The sequence below is a fragment of the Brachyhypopomus gauderio genome, chromosome 1 (assembly GCF_052324685.1).
Source record: "Brachyhypopomus gauderio isolate BG-103 chromosome 1, BGAUD_0.2, whole genome shotgun sequence".
Classification (NCBI taxonomy): Eukaryota; Metazoa; Chordata; class Actinopteri; order Gymnotiformes; family Hypopomidae; genus Brachyhypopomus; species Brachyhypopomus gauderio.
The window spans coordinates 49,602,291-49,622,767 of record NC_135211.1 but is presented as its reverse complement, the minus strand read 5'-3'; the positions used below and the strand labels follow the sequence as shown (position 1 = coordinate 49,622,767).

The following is a 20,477-nucleotide window of genomic DNA, read 5'->3' as shown; positions in this document are numbered from 1 at the left end:
AAACTGAGTCATTTACTCAATGTTTAAAGCCTGCGACAGAGAGAAACTACTCATGTATTACCAACCAACAGGCAGCCAACATTATGCTGAAGTTCACTTACTACTAAAATAACTCCACATTCAAACTTCAGTCAGACCATTCATACTAACCCAGAAAAATGTGAGTTTGCAGCTGTCAGCTGTTTCATACTATTACTACTTGCTGGGCCCTAAAGCCCTACTAATTCAAATGACTGCTGTCACCATCACTGGAGTCTGCTGGGTCCTAAGGTTCCACATTCTGTCATGCTCCAATGTCATGATATTGTGCATTTGTGCACTCAAAACAATTAGAGATTTAAAAGACTTTTGTAAAGCATTCATGAAATTGAAATCTTAAAGTTGTTCATAAATCCTGGAGATTTAACATTTTGGGGAAAACCAAAAGCAGTCCAGTCAAATTTACCATTAAAGTATGAACACAGCACAGCGTTCATGATTGAACTCGGCTGGGAAATAATTAATAGCTAACCAAATAGGGGGAGAACTTGGTCACAATTAGGAGGAAAGGCAAAATAAAAAGATCACAAAGAGGGGAACATAATTACTTGCAGATCTCTGCAGTTTAAAGGCTATGGCAGGAGTTTTGGCCACTGTTGCCCTTGTGGGTCTTTGTGTTTGTTTAACTTGTTGGACTAGTGAAGCTGCATCTCCATGGAGTCTACAAGAGAATAAACAACTACCAACAAACTCCCAGCTTCTGCAGCTCCATGTTCCTGAGGTACATGACCAACAGCAACAGATGACCAAGACTGGAGCTTCTCAGAAATGTAATGTAGATGAGTCTGTCAAGATTGCTTGTGGTGAACCTGGCTTAAATGCTACCCACTGTGAAGCTATAAACTGCTGTTTTGATGGACGACGTTGCTACTATGGAAGAACAGGTAAGGGTTTGCCTCTGCTTAATCTTGATGCTTTTGAAACTGGGAGGTGAACTTGGCCTGCTTTTCTCCCTGATGTTAGTGACTGTCCAGTGCACGAGAGATGGCCAGTTCGTGTTGGTGGTGGCCAAGGACTCAACCCTGCCCAGGTTGAGCCTGGAATCTGTCAGCCTGTTGGGAGAAAATGGACCCTGTGGTGCAATAGACTCCAATGCAGTTTTTGCTATCTACCAGTTTCCTGTAACTGCCTGTGGTACCCATGTCATGGTTGGTGCTTGAGGCTTCTACATTGGGTTAGATGTGGGATGTTTAGGAATGTAACCTCACAACCTTCTTCCTTCCAGGAGCTGGGTGACTACTTGGTGTATGAGAACAAGATGACCTCTTCGTATGAAGTTGGAATTGGTCCCCTTGGAGCAATCACAAGGGACAGCTACTATGAGTGAGTTGACCATGACTGCATGGCATAGTTTCATGCAGGGTTTGTCCTAATCACCTTTTGTATTTCTTCTGCCAGGCTTTACTTCCAGTGTAGGTATTACGGTATGAGCGTTGCAACACTGCCTATTCAGCACTACGCCAATGAGCCGCCTCTACCTGTAGTTGCTCCTGGACCCCTCAGGGTAGAACTAAGAATAGCAAATGGTCAGTGCACCACAAAGGGCTGTGTGGAAGGTGAGTATCCTCAGTCTGGGTGCTAGTATGATCTTGGTTTATGCAGGGATTCTAAAACCACTTTGCCTGTCTGCCAACAGCACAGGCAGCCTACACCACCTACTACACGGACGCTGATTACCCTGTGACCAAGGTGCTGAGGGAGCCGGTCTATGTGGAAGTGCGTGTCCTGGACAGGTCTGACCCCCATATTGTCCTGACCCTGGGACGTTGCTGGGCAACCTCTTCCCCCAACCCCTTCAGCCTTCCTGAATGGGACCTTCTAGTGAATGGGTAGGTTCCAAAACTGCTTCCCATGGGTATTGCAGTGTTCAGTAGAGGCTGGTGTTGACCTGGTGTATTCCAAAGGTGCCCCTACAAGGATGACCGCTACCTGACACAGTTGGTTCCAGTTGAGGGGTCGTCTGCAGTTCCCTTCCCCACCCATTACAAGCGCTTTGTCCTCAAGATGTTCACCTTTGTGGATCCTACCTCCATGGCTCCCTTGCACAACCAGGTAATGGCGTTAACCTTGTCCCAGCCATTTGTACAATGCATTGTGGCCCTTGCTTAGTTTTGACTTTGTTCCCAGGTCTATATCCACTGCAGTACAGCCGTGTGTTATCCAAGTGCAACAGACAGCTGTGAGCCAAGCTGTGGGAGGCAAAGTGAGTAGAATCCCCAGTGCAGTTCCCTGTTTCCCATGTTGCCTACATGGTCTGAACTTCGTTTCTCCTTTGCTGCTCACCAGGGAGACATGTGCCAGAAGACTGGGAGGCTCCTCCTGAATCTGCTGTGGTGTCCAGTGGAAGAGTTGTCTTTACAGAAATGGCCTGAAGCTAACCACCTCAGATCAAACCCTTATGGAATAAAGGCTGTTTTTTCAAATTCTTGATCGGCAGTGGTTATTGCTCTTGTTTTCTACTATACTGCAGATTGCATTTTCCACTGACAACTGCTTAATCTAGAATTATTCAATAATTCACTGTCTGATCAGAAGATTGAGATGAGTGACTGCATGTAAATGAAATGGCTGTGGAAGACACTTGGTCTTTAGATGGTGTTGCGTCCCTTGTCTAGGTAAAGGCCGCAAAGGTATGTATGTGTATGATCTGTACTGATATGGATAATGGAAGAAATGTAAATCCAGGACAAAGTTCTGATTTCTGAAACAAGAAGTTTTACTGGCAATCGTCAGGAGTGGCAAGGCCAAAATAACAATCCCCCCCCCCCCCCCTTTGAAAAAAATATAACTACCCCTAAAACAAAAGTACAATGCTTACCTACACTGACAACAATCACAAAACAAAAAAAAGGCACCACTCCCTACAACCAGTATCTAAGCACAAATATTCTCCCACAGGGCTCACACGAGACAGAATACTTATCAAAGACCACACACACCAAGACACAAAGTTATACAACTACACAAGAGATATCACAAAATATCCAAACAGCAGGATCTCCAATCTCTTCCCTCCATCTTGGGATCTTCGTCCTCTTTATCCACAAGGCCTAAGTGGAGGGGCGGAGCCAGAGCAAGGTGGTAGCCAAGTCCCGGCCCCGAGGATCAGGAGATGGATCCGGCAGCACAGGATGTAACACCCTCCCCCTTAAAAACAGAGACCTGGGGAGAACACAATCATCCACTACACACCACGAGTTATCAGCACCGAGACAACGCATCAGTCATCACATTGTCAGATCCCTTTTTGTGCACAATCTTTAGGTGGAATCCTTGTACAATCAATCAATGACCAGCGCATCAGGCGTTGGTTTGAATTGGACATTCGGCTTAAAAACACCAATAGGGTACCGTTAACACGGCGATAGTCTGTACACAAACGATATGTCCCATCAGGCTTAGGCACCAACACACATAGTGAACACCAAGCACTGGAACTGGGTGTGGCAAAACCATTGTCCAACAGGTAATCTATTTCCTTACTTAGCCGTAAACGTTTTTGTTGGCTTACTCTAATGGGAGGATGACCTTTTACATCAATATCATGTGTGAGGACATGAGTCCGAGCAGGTACATCCACAAAGAGAGAAGGAAACCAATCTATCAATGTACTAATATCCTTCTGGGCAGCTAGGGGTAAGTAGGAGAGTTTAGTGCACAGACCTTGTAAGGCTTCAGAGTTGGGAAGTCTAGCCGTAGGCACACAGTTCCTGCCTAGATTGAGATCATCTTGCTCTGGGGAGTAGGATGACATCACTGGTTGAATAGTGGATTGGGAGGTAATGGCTGTAACTGGCATGGGTTGTGGGTGTACAATATACGGCTTAAGCATGTTAATGTGGCACAGACGTGTTTTTAGCCTACGATCCGGAGTACTCAGAATATAGTTCACAGGAGACAATTTCTTTTGGATCTCATAAGGACCAGAGAAACGTGTACTCAAAGCAGAACCCGCCACAGGTAAAAGCACTAAAACCTGATCTCCAGGCTCGAATGAACGATCAACTGCTTTTTGATCATAAGTCGCCTTCATGGAGACTTGGGCTGTTCCAAGGTATTGTTTGGCTTTTGCACGAGCAGCCTGTAAACGCGCCCGAAGCGTACTTACATACTTGTCCACAGATGTGGCTGACACTGGAGCTAACCAAGAGTCATACAACATCTTAAGTGATCCACATACAGTTTGACCAAACACAAGAGCATTTGGAGAGTATCCTAGCGATTCATGAACAGTGTATAGCAAATAATAGCAGAGGGACACCATCATCCCAGTCTTTCCCTGAGTCCAAGCAATATGAGCGAAGCATGTTCTTGAAAGTCTGATGGAAGTGTTCTAAGGACTCTTGGCTTTCCGGGTGATATGCACTAGATGTTTGGTGCTTAATGTCTAATTCAGACATAACCCGAGCAAAAAGCTTAGACATGAAATTAGACCCTTGGTCAGACTGTACAGTTCTAGGTAGGCCAAACGTAGTAAAAAACTTTACCATGGCTTTGTTGATGGTTTTGGCATGGAGTGACCTTAAAGGAATAGCCTCAGTGAATCTAGTAGAGGAACACATAAGAGTCAACAAATAACTATTGCCTGAAGAAGTTTTAGGCAAAGGGCCTAAACAATCAATGATTAATTTCTCAAAAGGTTCACCTATCACAGGAATAGGATGCAACGGAGCACGGGGAATTACCTGGTTGGGTTTACCAACAAGTTGGCATGTATGGCAAGAACGACAATAAGTAACTACATCATTTCGCATAGCAGGCCAAAAGAAATGTTGCAATATCCGACCCATAGTTTTTTTAATTCCTTAATGACCAGACAATGAATGATCATGAGCCAAGGCCAATACATGTGCTCGGTAGGGCTTCGGAACAACTATTTGGCTTATCTCCTCAGCCCCTACCTTATCATTAGTCGGAGACCATGTCCTCATGAGTACCTCATCTACAATGTGATACCTAGTCAGAAAGACATTGTCAGTGATCAACTCAAAACAAGGCACAAGTGTTGCATTGGCCTTCTGAGCAGCAACCAAGGCAGCACGACTCACAGAGTCCTTACCAGATGAAGGATCTGGTATGAGGATAGTTTGCTCCATCATTTTAGTAGGTAATTCTGCACACGAGTCATTATTCATAAATGTCTCCTCCAGACTGATTTCATCCAGCTTCTGTCTTTGCCCACGAGTCATGACACATGCAGGAAATACTGACTCCATCCCTGGGCTAGACAAAACAGGTGAATCCACAGGGTTGTCTCCCACTTCAGGGAGGCTAACAAGAGAACCTCCCGCGATGTCGTTACCCAAAATAAACGAAATCCCTTTCATGGGCAACGCTGTGCTAACAGCCACTTTAACCAACCTCATATTCCCATCTGTGCATAAATACACATAATGCAGAGGGACCCTCCGAAACCCTAACTCAATGCCTTGCACAAGCACGTCACTGCCACAATACGTATCACCAGAAAACGGTAGTATACCATCCAACACAAATGACTGGGCAGCTCCTGTGTCCCTCAGTATTTTAATCGAACGTTTCTGATCACCACTACTAGACAAAGCTATTGTTCCATGGAGTATGAAAAGATCAAAAACAGGGTCGACTGAAACAGTATCCGTGATGACATTCGGCATGTCTAGAGCTACCTTACGATATGTATTAACCTTCCTAATGACAGTTTTCATGCGAGCGTTCTTACGCTGCAAGGCAGGACAACCAGCTACAATATGACCCGATTTGTGACAATAAAAACACTCACGCGTCTCCGCTACGGCGTCATCTGGAGTCCTTGTGTTCCCACTTGATACTGGGGTCTCATGTCCTGTTTCACGGGATTTTATACCGTCAGCCCTGTCCTTTCGGGAAATCGGATTAAAAACAGTCTTGTGGGTTAGAACAAATTCATCCGCCAAGGTAGCAGCGGCATACAAATCCTTTGCCTTTTTCTCATTCAAGAAGACTGCCATACGCTCAGGCAAACAGTTTTTAAATTCTTCTAGTAATATCAACTCTTTAAGCTGATCGAAGGTAGACACCTTACTAGCCATACACCATTTATCAAAGGAACTAAATTTCTCCCGTGCAAATTCTATATAAGTCTGGCTGGGTTTTTTCTTCAGATTACGGAATTTTTGCCTGTATGCTTCGGGTACCAACTCATATGCTTTCATAATTGTGGCTTTCACACATTGGTAATCCAAACTTTGCTCCAAAGATAAGGAAGAACATACCTTCTGTGCCTTCCCTGTAAGCTTGCACTGCAACAATAACGACCAAACACCAGGTGGCCAGTTCAGAGTAGTAGCAATACTTTCAAAAATAGGGAAGTAGGCGTCTACTTCATGCTCCCTAAATATCGGAACCAAACCTATGTGTCTACTGGCATCAAAAGTCGTGGAGTCAGCAAAGGAACTGGCCGAACTAGTCAGATGACCAGAGGGACTGGTTTTGACTGGAGCCTTGGTTCGCAAGGCAGGCTTTGGCGATTCTGAGATTGCTTCGGGAGGAACGGACACAGGCTTCTGGCAGGATCTGGTTCCTGCGGTTTCTCAGGAACAACCGCAGAAGAACTAACTCTAGGTGGAAGCACTCCCTCTTTCACCAACCAAGCCTCCAAAGCAACCTTAATCTCACGTTTCGGAGCTGAGTGTGATACTTCCACACTATAGAAATCCGCTATCAACAATAGGTCAACCTTATGGCATCTGTCAACCTGCTCCCATGAGGGATACACATTAAAGTCAGCCAAATCAAAGACAACCGACATGATAGCACAAAAGCACTAATGCCAATGCAGCCAAGCTGCAAACCACACCCCCACCACACAAAAAAAACCAGCCAAACCCAAAACTCAGCCATACCAACCCAAAACGGAGAGCCAAAAAAAACCAAACCAAGGAGAGGAGAAAAAAAAAAGTAGACGAGCCCCCAATCTGTTACGTCCCTTGTCTAGGTAAAGGCCGCAAAGGTATGTATGTGTATGATCTGTGCTGATATGGATAATGGAAGAAATGTAAATCCAGGACAAAGTTATCTGATTTCTGAAACAAGAAGTTTTACTGGCAATCATCAGGAGTGGCAAGGCCAAAATAACAAACAATCCCCCCCCCTTTGAAAAATAATATAACTACCCCTAAAACAAAAGTACAATGCTTACCTACACTGTCTAGCTCTGATCGAAGGTAGACACCTTACTAGCCATACACCATTTATCAAAGGAACTAAATTTCTCCCGTGCAAATTCTATATAAGTCTGGCTGGGTTTTTTCTTCAGATTACGGAATTTTTGCCTGTATGCTTCGGGTACCAACTCATATGCTTTCATAATTGTGGCTTTCACACATTGGTAATCCAAACTTTGCTCCAAAGATAAGGAAGAACATACCTTCTGTGCCTTCCCTGTAAGCTTGCACTGCAACAATAACGACCAAACACCAGGTGGCCAGTTCAGAGTAGTAGCAATACTTTCAAAACTAGGGAAGTAGGCGTCTACTTCATGCTCCCTAAATATCGGAACCAAACCTATGTGTCTACTGGCATCAAAAGTCGTGGAGTCAGCAAAGGAACTGGCCGAACTAGTCAGATGACCAGAGGGACTGGTTTTGACTGGAGCCTTGGTTTGCAAGGCAGGCTTTGGCGATTCTGAGATTGCTTCGGGAGGAACGGACACAGGCTTCTCCAAACCCCTGCTCATCCTCGCCATAGCAATCTCTTTGTCTGCCTCCAGTTCAATCCCACGTACTCGTAAGAGCTCGGTCTCATGTTCCTGTCTCCGAATTTCCAACTCCAGTTCTTTAAGTTTAATTGCCAGTATCTGATCATGTTCCACAGCTCTGAACCCACTTGCATCTAACCCTGCCTTACCTTCAGGAGTAGTCGGAATGCTGGCAGGATCTGGTTCCTGCGGTTTCTCAGGAACAACCGCAGAAGAACTAACTCTAGGTGGAAGCACTCCCTCTTTCACCAACCAAGCCTCCAAAGCAACCTTAATCTCACGTTTCGGAGCTGAGTGTGATACTTCCACACTATAGAAATCCGCTATCAACAATAGGTCAACCTTATGGCATCTGTCAACCTGCTCCCATGAGGGATACACATTAAAGTTAGCCAAATCAAAGACAACCGACATGATAGCACAAAAGCACTAATGCCAATGCAGCCAAGCTGCAAACCACACCCCCACCACACAAAAAAAAAAACAGCCAAACCCAAAACACAGCCATACCAACCCAAAACGGAAAGCCAAAAAAAAAACCAATCCAAGGAGAGGAGAAAAAAAAGTAGACGAGCCCCCAATCTGTTACGTCCCTTGTCTAGGTAAAGGCCGCAACGGTATGTATGTGTATGATCTGTACTGATATGGATAATGGAAGAAATGTAAATCCAGGACAAAGTTATCTGATTTCTGAAACAAGAAGTTTTACTGGCAATCGTCAGGAGTGGCAAGGCCAAAATAACAAACAATCCCCCCCCCCCCCCCTTTGAAAAATAATATAACTACCCCTAAAACAAAAGTACAATGCTTACCTACACTAACAACAAACAATCACAAACCCACAAAACAAAAAAAAGGCACCACTCCCTACAACCAGTATCTAAGCACAAATATTCTCCCACAGGTCTCACACGAGACAGAATACTTATCAAAGACAACACACACCAAGACACGAAGTTATACAACTACACAAGAGCTAGCACACAATATCACAAAATATCCAAACAGCAGTATCACACACAAAGCCTCTCTATCTCCTCTCAATCTCTTCCCTCCATCTTGGGATCTTCGTCCTCTTTATCCACAAGGCCTAAGTGGAGGGGCGGAGCCAGAGCGAGGTGGTAGCCAAGTCCCGGCCCCGAGGATCAGGAGATGGATCCGGCAGCACAGGATGTAACAATGGTAAGAATGGATATGAACACTGAGCTGTAGACTTGTAGGTCCAGAAAAACTGCACTTAGGCTAGTATGCTCATATGCACAGCAAAAATAGTTGGGCAATTGGTAGTGAGTGATACATTTTTTAAGCTTATTCTCCAAGTTGTACTACAGCTGGAGTTTGGGGGGGGGGTTATATTTCAGTTTATTTGTAAGGTGTTCTGGAGCATTATTCTACTCCAATAGTGTTCATCCTTACTGCTTTGATGGCTTGCTGAATCAAGACTTGAACATCGTTGAGGCACGTGACGGTGCCATTTTGCTTGCATGCACTTCATAATGTATTTCCTGCCTTGCTTATTCCTGATAAATTGGTACTTTTACTGAATCTGAGTTTATTTTGAAGTAAGCAGTGGCATGGTTAGGGAGATGACGGGCAGGAAATGAGCTGTGTGTATTGAACTAATGTCAATTAGGTAGCATCCATCTACATAAGGTTTTGGTTTAAAATGACTCGGGGATGTGACTTGTTTCACATGTTGGATAGTACAGTGGCAAAAGAAATGTGCTGAAAATGCACAAAGCAAATGACTGCCTATGCTACATTTTGGAAACGGAAGTGTTTCTGGACTAACATTTTAAGCAGGGACTCTGTAGATTTTTAGCCAGAAACTAGTTATACGATATCTCATTACATTGAATAGGAATTGTATGCTTGTGTATGTTGTCAGGAAAATTTGCTAATGGTCATTTAAGATCACATATCATTATGATTTAGTACATGTCCTTCCGCCTAGCAGAAAAACTGTGAATGATCAGTTTGATCAGTGGTTGATCAGTGATTTGAGTTGAGCATACCCTAGATTTAATCTTAACGCTGGGTATCGACGTAGATAATATAAATATACTCCCGCAAACCGTAGCTATCTCTGATCACTATTTAGTCCAATTTGAGATTCATCTTGGCATAAATACCCGCCCGTCTCCTCGGCAGTGTATAAAGCGCTCGATAAATTCATTAACAGCAACACAGTTTATTGAAGCCCTCCCTGATTTAACTGCTCTAGCCCACTCGCCATCCGACCCAGGAGAGTTAGATAACCAGCTGCATAGTGAATACCTGCAGATCAGCTCTAGATATAGTAGCTCCACTCAAATATAAAAAGACTAGATCTAAAAAGCTCGCCCTGTGGTACACCGAACAAACTAGAAACTTAAAACAAATAGCACGTAAATTAAAGCGGAAATAGCGATCTACTAAGTTGGAAGTATTCCACTGTGCCTGGAAGGATAGCATTATTGACTACAAACGGGCACTCGCTACAGCACGCTCAGCATACCTAGCCTCACTGATAGAGAAAAATAAAAACAATCCTAGATTTCTTTTTAATACTATTTCCAAACTTACAAAAAATCAAGCAGGCGCAGAACCTCAGATTCCAGTAAACCTCACTAGTAATGTATTTATAGATTTCTTTGATAATAAAATAGAGAATATTGGAAAAAAATATAAAACCTTTTATTAGCAATACAACTGGTATGTCATCTGGTTTGGTTGATATTGATTTAAATTACAAACTTGATGCTTTTCATCCACTCCCACAATCAGAATTAGAGAAAATAATTTCTTCCTTAAATTGTGCTACCTGCACACTAGACTCGGTTCCCTCGAAGTTATTAAAAGAGGTATTACCCGCGGTAACTGAACCTCTTCTAACTATAGTTAACTCATCCATTACAATAGGTCACATGCCCAAATCATTACTCTATTGGAACTAGCAACTGGCATGCCATTAACTTCCAACCGCTTCTTATCCAGCGCAATGATTTGAGGACCTGATTATTCCTCCATGTGTAACGTCCCTGTGACAAACTCACCTTACATGCCGACAGGATGTGCTTCAATGTACCACTTCCTGCACATAGCTTACAAGTTGGATCCTCACCTGCAGAAAAGTCACTGGTAACATCCAGAGACGTAGTGGGGTACGCCCAACTCACACCTTTGGTCAAACATGCAGTTTCTCAAATTTTACAGGACCAGAAAGTAACACATTTATCCACACAAAAGTTTTGGAAACAAGATCACTCCCATCACAATATTCTGCCCAAGCAGCTGAGCTGATAGCCCTCACCATTACGAGCTCAATGTCAAAGATAAAAAACAATAATTTCACAATTATTGGAGGCTGTGCAATTGCCATCACAAATTGCAATCAAATGTGCTGCACACACAGAAACAAGGAAGCCGTGTCTTCCAACAGCCTACATGAGAAATTGCTCATGGGAGGGGTCACAATGAGCAAAGGGGCGATAGTGGCATGCACTAGCATGCACCAGGAGTAACCACACTCAACCAAAATTTTAATTCTTTGTACATGATGTTTAGTCTGTGCACAACACACATAGGAATAGACATTGAAAGCACTGCATCTTCCCCCCTGCCAGCACAGGAGCAGTAGAGAGAGCCAATGGCACAATAAAAGGAGGGCTTTCTAAACTGACTCAGGAAACAGGACTATACTGGGTGAAAATGCCCGCCTCTGGTATTGTGTCAGAGCCGCACTCGCCTTTGAGATAGTGTTTGAATGGCCTCCAAACACAGGAGTGGGGCCGCCTGAATCTATTTTCAGGAAATTTCCATGACAGTGTTATCTGTCCTACGTGTCTCCTGGAGAAATGGAGACAATTGTGGTCATAAGCAGGAGTGAAATGTGAGTGTGGCTGTAGGTCGTGGGATGAAGAGTCCTGGGACTCCTGCCTAGGGGGATTCCCCAACCCCTCCTTCCTACACTGAGTAGTGCGATAGATCTGAGGAGTTTGTGTAACATGACAACAAATGCACGTGGCTAAAATAAAACAGAAGCACAAGGAAACATGAGACAAGACAGACAGAAGGGGGTAGGGCTATAAATACGTCTTATCATTTTGTCTTGAAATGCTTCTTAATGTTGGAAGTTCGGCCCGCAACGTTGTCATAGCACAGTGTACACACAGCACGATCTTTGACATACACCAAACCATAGTCTTCCGTCCAGGGTTGAAATGCCCTCGCTTTGTTTTTTTAACCGGAGGCTCTGTCATCTCTTGTAACGCTGTCAGGTTGGCTGTCTGATTTTGCCAAAATTTAGGCTAAATTTAAACATGGGTCTGTGGTGGGAGCTGAGTGCAGAGCGTTGAGGAGCGATTTCGATTGGAGGATATTATAATTTTTTTGCTGATGCTGGTCCAGCGTAGCGCGTGCCAGTGATTATGCCTCGGCGTGCCACCAGTGGCACGCGTGCCATAGGTTGCCGACCCCTGCCCTAGACAGAGCTTGAGGGGGTTGTAACACAACAAATACAAATACACAGAAGATAAGACAAATGACAATTCAAAAACTAACAGCCAAAGGCAAAACACAAGGGTTTAAATTCACACATGATAATGAGGGGAAAAGGAAAGACAGGTTAAACAAGGCAGGCTAAGAGGAATTGGCAACAACAACGGTGGCAACAAATACCGACTTCTCAAATGTCGGCTGTCTTCTCAAATGCTTGAGGATCATTTCATTGATCCCATTTCATTGATCCCAGTGAAATGCACAAGTGATGTAAGCGATGCTGATCAAACACATCAAGTCTTCAAAGTCTCCTTACTAAACGTCCGCTCACTCACAAACAAGTCTTTTGTAATAGCTAAATTAATTGAAGATTACTGTCTGGACTTTCTTTTTCTAACAGAGACTTGGCTTGATAGCAATGGCGCAATAGTGCTAAATGAAGCTTCACCTCCTGACTTTAACTATTTTAATGTCTCCAGGGTAAATAAGAGAGGTGGTGGTGTTGCATGTTTTTACCATAAAGCATTCCGCTGTAAGCAGATCTCATTAGGGGAACATCCTACGTTTGAATATCTGGCAGTACAACTCAACAGTACTTATTCAGTTCTTTTGATTGCTATCTATCATCCTCCCAGACTACATGCAGATTTTCTTGAAGATTTTGAAGAAATGCTTTCAAGGATTTTAATTGATTTTGATTATGTTTTAATTGCTGGGGATTTTAATATTCACATGGATATATCCACAAATCCAATCACTTCAGAATTCATGAGGATGCTTAACTCTTTTGATCTCATACAGCATGTATCTGGCCCAACTCATAAGCATGGCCACATCTTAGATTTGGTCATTTCTAAACGTATAGAGGTTAATAATACTGAAATTACTGATGTTGCAATCTCTGACCATTTTGGTGTATTTTTCAACATGTCATTATCTACTAGAACACTCAGTGAAAAGCGTACAATAACCAAGCGTTATCTCAGTGCTGGCAGTGCCGTGGCCTTCACAGACATGATACAGTCCCTCCCTCCCCTCTCAGAAAATGGGAATGAGCTAGTTGAAACATTCACACACAGAGTTAGGAACTGTATTGATGCTGTGGCACCAAAGGTAACTAAAATAATCTCTGGTAAAATTAAGATGCCCTGGAGAAACACTCCATCTATTGTAAAATTTCGGCAAGATTGTAGGCAGGCTGAGAGACATTGGCGAAAGTCAAAATTGCAAGTACATTTTGATATTTATAAAACAACATTGCAGAATTACAACAGTGAAGTGAAATCAGCAAGGAAAAACTATTTCTCTACCTTAATCAATTCATCCAATAATAACTCAGCTGTCTTGTTCAGAAGCAAAGATCAGCTAGTAAACCCCACCTCCTGTGGCTTCCCTGAGACTGTTTCAGTTGAAAAATGTGAGGAGTTTGCTATATTTTTTAGGGACAAGATTACTAGTATAAGGCAGAACATAGCAACAAGCACTAATAGACCATCCACCCTTATATCAGTTACTCAGCCTAACTTTAATATGTCTTATTTCCAAGAAGTTGACATGGTAACACTACTTGATGTGATTTCATCACTAAAATCCTCTACTTGTGAACTGGACCCTTTACCAACAAGCTTTTTCAAGCAGGTTCTGAGCTCATTAGCAAATGAAGTTCTAACGATTGTTAATCAGTCTCTGCAATTGGGAGAATTCCCTAAAATTTTTAAAACTGCAATGGTTAAACCACTATTAAAGAACAGAAATCTTGATCCCACAATTCTTAATAATTATCGACCTATATCTAACCTTTCCTTTCTTAGCAAAATCATTGAAAAAGTAGTGTCAATCCAGTTGAATGACTATGTCAAAGTAAATCAAATAAATGACACTTTTCAATCTGGTTTCAGAGTTCTCCACAGCACTGAAACAGCCCTAGTTAAGGTAGTAAATGACTTAAGATTGAATAAGGATGCAGGCAAACTCTCAGTCCTTTTTCTGCTAGATTTAAGCGCCGCTTTTGACACCGTTGATCATGAAATACTTCTTGATCGACTACAGAGCTGGGTAGGCCTTAGTGGCTTAGTCTTAGACTGGTTTAGATCGTACCTAACTGGGCGTGATTACTATGTAGCATTAGGTACCTCTTCCTCCACACATCAAAAAATAACTTGTGGCATCCCCCAAGGATCAATTCTTGGGCCGTTACTATTCAACCTATATATGCTTCCGTTACCACACATCATTAATAAACATGGTATTAGTTATCATCAATATGCAGATGACACTCAACTTTATATTTCGCTAGAACCTAAAGCCCTAAAATCAATTTGCTCACTGTTTGACTGCATAGATGATATACAGACATGGATGTCACAATTGGATGGACAATTTTCTGCAGTTAAATAAACAAAAGACAGAGGTTCTTGTTCTTGGCAGTGATTCACAAAGGAATGATGTCCAGACTTATTTAAATCAAATGAATCTGAAAGCCAGACAATGTGTTAAGAACCTGGGCATCACCTTTGATAATGAGCTCAGCTTCAAATCACACATCATGACTACATGCAAGACAGCTTACTTTCATCTTCGGAACATCGCTAAGGTCCGAGATATGCTCTCTCCTGCTGACAGTGAAAAACTTGTCCATGCATTTATCACATCAAGGTTAGATTATTGTAACGCTGTTCTATCTGCTCTTCCAAAGAGCTCTATTTCGCACCTACAGCGAGTTCAGAATGCGGCTGCAAGGGTTCTGACCCGCAGGAGAAAGAGAGATCATATTACACCTGCACTCCACTCACTGCACTGGTTACCTGTCAGCTTTAGAATAGATTTTAAGGTTCTAGTCATGGTTTTTAAATGTCTTCATGGTCTTGCCCCTCTTTACCTAAGTGAAATGATGGTTAGATATGTTCCAGTCAGGTCTCTCAGGTCTTCAAACAGTAATCTACTGGTGATTCCTAAAAGCCGATTAAAGATTGGCGAGGGTGCTTTTAGCCACTATGGCCCAAAGCTCTGGAATTCTCTTCCTGAAGAGCTCAGAGGCATTTCATCCTTGCATAGTTTTAAGAGCAGTCTCAAAACATTCCTGTTTAGATCCGCTTTTAGTTAAGAAACTCTATCTTAATAGTTTTATCTTATTTACTTTACTTTTTATTATCTTACTTCACTTTTTACTTTTTATGTTATTTTAATATTTTTATCTTTAATTTCTTTTAACATTTTCTTTTTGTCTTTTTGTCTTTGTCTTATCTCCTTTTAATGTTTCTTTTATTTATACTGTAAAGCACTTTGAGTTACATGTATGTATGAAAGGTGCTATACAAATAAAGATTATTATTATTATTATTATTATTATTATTATTGATTTAGGTGGTTATTGCTCTTGTGTATTCTACATTAGATACAGGAGACACAGGAGATACATGAGTTAATCTGAAGTTATTCAAATTCACAGGATCAGAAGAGAATGGAGACAAGTGACAATAGATGTACATGACACTTGATGTGCAGACTTGTATGGTCAGAAAAACTGAACTTGGGCTGGTCAAATCAAATCAAATCAAATTTATTTGTATAGCGCTTTTCACAACACATGTCACAAAGCAGCTTTACAGGATTTACAAGTTTAACAATCGTATGGGCCCAAATCCCTAATGAGCAAGCCAGAGGCGACAGTGGCAAGGAAAAACTCCCTAGATGGTGGGGAATAGGAAGAAACCTTGGGAGGACCAAGACTCAAAAGGGAACACATCCCCCATTGGGCGGCCTGTTAACACACAAATTACACAAAATCAAATTATACAGATGAATACACAAGTCACACACAAATCACACAATCAGACTAAGTATAAGGTAACTAGAATGAAAGTTCTGGGTGTTGATATTGTCAATGTAAATGTCTTGTGATGAACGCCAGGTTTTCATTCCATGTCGGAGCGATGATACTGGTATCATAGACTCCGACTGCAGTGTTACTCCCCAGGTGAACCTCGGAGAAGAAAGATATGTGATGTGGTAAATATGTAACAGATTATTCAAAGGCCAAAGTAAACAGATAAGCCTTTAGTTAAGATTTAAACATTGAAACCGTGTCTGAGTCCCGAATAGAGGCAGGAAGAGTATTCCACAGTTGTGGAGCTTTAAAAGAAAAGGCTCTTCCACCTCTGACCGCACAGAGGAGGAAGAGCTAGCTACCTCCTCGCCTTCGTTGTCAGACTCGGAGAGTTGCGCGCACACGGATGGAGGGAGTCTGACGTCATGCTCCTCTTCTCCGTAATACTCGGTCAGAGCCTATTAAACGGACGGGGGAGGACTGACGTCTGAGTACTCTTCTCCGTAATACTCGGTCGGTGCCGAGTAAACGGACAAGGGAGGACTGACGTCGGATTCCTCTTGTAGTATATTAAGTGGATCTATTTACTTCAGCGGAACCACTCCCCATGCTACCTAGTTTACCTATAGGTTATCTGCCAGTGCAGTGATATGTGTAAAAATTGAGACTACCGTTAAGCTAAGTAAAGTAGTGTTCGTTCTACCTCTGAGTTCAATCAATCAATCAAATTTTATTTATATAGCGCTTTTTACAACAGTTGTTGTCACAAAGCAGCTTTACAAGTGCCGAGTCCTAGCCCCCAGTGAGCAAGCCAAAGGCGACAGTGGCAAGGAAAAACTCCCTAGTTTTTTTGCATGAGGAAGAAACCTTGAGAGGAACCAAGACTCAGGGGGGGAACCCATCCTCCTCTGGCCGACACTGGTCACCATGACAACAACAACAACAATTTAGACAGAAAGAAGAGAAAGAAAAGGAAAAATATGTAATAATGTCCATCATGATGTATGCATCCGGTTAGGCAGGAGGTGGCTGGCTCAGGATGGATCGCTGGTCTCCTCATCTCATTATTCCTCAAGCAGGCGGGCAGCCATGTGGAGAAATGAAACAGGGAAAATTAGCTCTGTATGAGGACATATACAGGACAGGTAAAATTATAAACATTTCCGGAGTGTGGCAGCAACTCCGGCATTTAGTTAAATTATTACAGCCTAGCTAAAAAGGCAGAACCAGAAGGTAACATAGGCTTGGGGGCATTCTGAGACAATGGCATCCCTCCACTGCACTGTCAACAAACTTGAGTGACCACGAGCAGTGACAGGACGACAGCACCAGCGCCCCAGTCTACCATAAAACCCTTCGTCTATGAACCCCTGGATCTGTACTTTTATCTAAGGGGGGATATTAATTATCAAACGCTAAACTAAATAAGTGGGTTTTCAACCTAGACTTAAAGATTGTGACTGTGTCGGAGTCCCGGACGCATTTAGGAAGATTATTCCAAAGCTGGGGGGCCTTACAAGAAAAGGCTCTTCCCCCTGCTGTTACCTTATTAATTTTTGGAACTAATAAAAGACCAGCACCCTGTGATCTTAGTGGGCGTGGGGGTTCGTAATAGGAAATAAGTTCCTGAAGGTACTCAGGAGCAAGCCCGTGCAATGCTTTATAAGTTAATAAAAGAATTTTAAAGTCAATACGGAATTTAACTGGGAGCCAATGCAGGGCTGATAGGACTGGACTGATATGCTGAAATTTTCTAGTTCTGGTCAGAACCCTGGCTGCGGCATTTTGAACTATTTGAAGTTTATTTAGATTCCTATTTGAACATCCTGACAGTAGTGCATTGCAGTAGTCTAATCTAGAGCTAACAAAGGCGTGCACCAATTTTTCCGCATCATCCTGTGATAATGCATTTCTTAATTTAGCAATGTTACGGAGATGTAGAAAAGCTATCCTAGTAGTATTATCTATGTATTTATCAAATGATAGGTCAGAGTCGAGTATGACGCCTAGGTTTTTGGCTACTGTGCCAGGTGTAATGGGGTAGCCTGCGAGATTAAGCATTAGATCTGGAATTTTCTGTTTTGAGGCCTTAGGGCCCAGAAGGAGAACTTTTGTTTTGTCCTCATTAAGTTGGAGGAAGTTTAGAGACATCCAGCATTTAATATCTTTTACACAGGCCTCAATTTTTCTTAAACTGAGTTTGTCATCAGGTTTGGCTGATATGTAAAGTTGAGTGTCATCTGCATAGCAGTGAAAATTGACACCATGTTTGTTTATAACTGTGCCCAATGGTAGCATATATAATGTAAATAATAGTGGTCCTAGAATGGAGCCTTGCGGGACCCCATATTTAACTTTTGTACGTTTGGATGGAATATTATTGAGCTCTACAAACTGATAGCGATTTGTTAAGTAAGAATGAAACCATGAAAGGGCTGTGCCAGAGACTCCAACCCAGCGTTCTAACCTTTCTAGCAAGATCCTCAATTGTGTCGAAAGCTGCACTAAGATCAAGAAGCAATAACAGCGATACATAACCTTGATCTGAAGCAAGGAGGAGGTCATTTGTTACTTTAACTAATGCTGTTTCAGTACTGTGATGGGGCCTAAAACCAGATTGGAACTTTTCAAATATGTGATGCCTATGCAGATTATAGGCATAATTGCTGGGCAACGGCTTTTTCTATGATCTTAGATATAAATGATGTGTTTGAAATGGGTCTATAATTAGTAGGATCAAGATTTGGTTTCTTAATCAGAGGTTTAATAACTGCTAATTTACATGATTTGGGCATGTGACCTATTGTAATGGATGAGTTAACTATAGTTAGAAGAGGTTCAGTTACCGCTGGTAATACCTCTTTTAATAACTTTGATGGAACCGAGTCTAGTGTGCAGGTAGCACAATTTAAGGAAGAAATTATTTTCTCTAATTCTGATTTTGGGAGTGGATGAAAAGCATCAAGTTTTTCTCCCAGTATGCGATTTAAATCGATGTCAACCAAACCAGATGACATACCAGTTGTATTGCTAATAAAAGGTTTTATATTTTGTCTAATATTCTCTATTTTATTATCAAAAAAATCTATAAATACATTACTAGTGAGGTTTACTGGAATCTGAGGTTCTGCACCTGCTTGATTTTTTGTAAGTTTGGAAATAGTATTAAAAAGAAATCTAGGATTGTTTTTATTTTTCTCTATCAGTGAGGCTAGGTATGCTGAGCGTGCTTTAGCGAGTGCCCGTTTGTAGTCAATGATGCTATCCTTCCAGGCACAGTAGAATACTTCCAACTTAGTAGATCGCCATTTACGCTCTAATTTACGTGCTATTTGTTTTAAGTTTCTAGTTTGGTCAGTGTACCACGGAGCGAGTTTTTTTAGATCTAGTCTTTTTATATTTGAGTGGAGCTACTATATCTAGAGCTGATCTGCAGGTATTCTCTATGCAGTTGGTTAGACTGTCTAACTCTCCTGGATAGGATGGCGAGTGGGCTAGAGCAGTTAAATCAGGGAGGGCTTCAATAAACTGTGTTGCTGTTAATGAATTTAGCGAGCGCTTTATACACTGCCGAGGAGATGGGCGGGTATTTATGTTAAGATGAATCTCAAATTTAACTAAATAGTGATCAGAGATAGCTACGGTTTGCGGGAGTATATTTATATTATCTACGTCAATACCCAACGTTAAGATTAAATCTAGGGTAGGATTTTGATAGTGTGTGGGTCCTACAACGTTTTGTGTAATGCCAACAGAGTTCAATATAGAAGTAAAAGCCCTCGTCAGTGGATCCTCCGCATTATCAAAATGTATGTTAAAGTCTCCTACCATTATTATTTTGTCACTACTAACTGCTAAATTTGCTGTAAAATCTGTGAAATCTTTTAAGAAATCTGAGTAAGGCCCTGGTGGTCTATATACATTTGTTAGGGAAAATGAACTTTTATTTTCAGATGGACTAATTACATTAATAGACAGCATCTCAAATGAATTAAAGATATCCAAGTATTTCTGATGAATTTCTAAACAATCACGATATATTATACATATTCCTCCTCCTCTGCCTGACAATCTAGGTTTATGTATATAACTATATCCCACAGGAGTGGCTTCGTTTAGAGATAAATAATCAACAGATTGAATCACCAGATTGAGTTGAATCATTTATTTACTATGTTGGAGTAAAGACACAACACCTCTTCTCCGTAATACTCGGTCAGGGCCAAGTAAACGGACAGAGGGTGGCAGACGTCTTCGCCCTTTGCTGTGGTGCTCGGTTGGGGCAGAGCAGAGGGCAGACCAACCAGGCCAACCAGGCTCAGATAGTGGCAAACACGGTATGGTGTGGTGACGACAGACTTTCTAAATAGAAAAATAAAATAAACATTCTGAACGCCAGCTACCACCTGCGCCCCA

The 20,477-nt window shown here is 42.1% G+C and overlaps 1 protein-coding gene and 1 long non-coding RNA gene across 2 annotated transcripts in view; one reads left to right on the top strand and one right to left on the bottom strand.

The window, feature by feature from the left end:
• The first annotated feature begins 563 nt into the window (after positions 1 to 563).
• LOC143523806 (zona pellucida sperm-binding protein 4-like) lies at positions 564 to 2,467 on the top strand. The gene is made up of 8 exons (XM_077018235.1): positions 564 to 923; positions 1,003 to 1,187; positions 1,265 to 1,362; positions 1,438 to 1,595; positions 1,676 to 1,868; positions 1,944 to 2,091; positions 2,167 to 2,242; positions 2,326 to 2,467. Exons 1-8 carry the CDS (start codon positions 614 to 616, stop codon positions 2,409 to 2,411), a joined length of 1,254 nt encoding a protein of 417 aa, XP_076874350.1. The 5' UTR covers positions 564 to 613; the 3' UTR covers positions 2,412 to 2,467.
• A 14,304-nt stretch (positions 2,468 to 16,771) lies between these two features.
• The window catches only part of LOC143524617 (uncharacterized), a 5,176-nt gene continuing 1,470 nt past the window's right edge, over positions 16,772 to 20,477 (bottom strand). The window contains exon 2 of the long non-coding RNA XR_013133493.1: positions 16,772 to 20,423. This is a non-coding gene — a long non-coding RNA (uncharacterized LOC143524617). The remainder of the gene's footprint in view (positions 20,424 to 20,477) is intronic.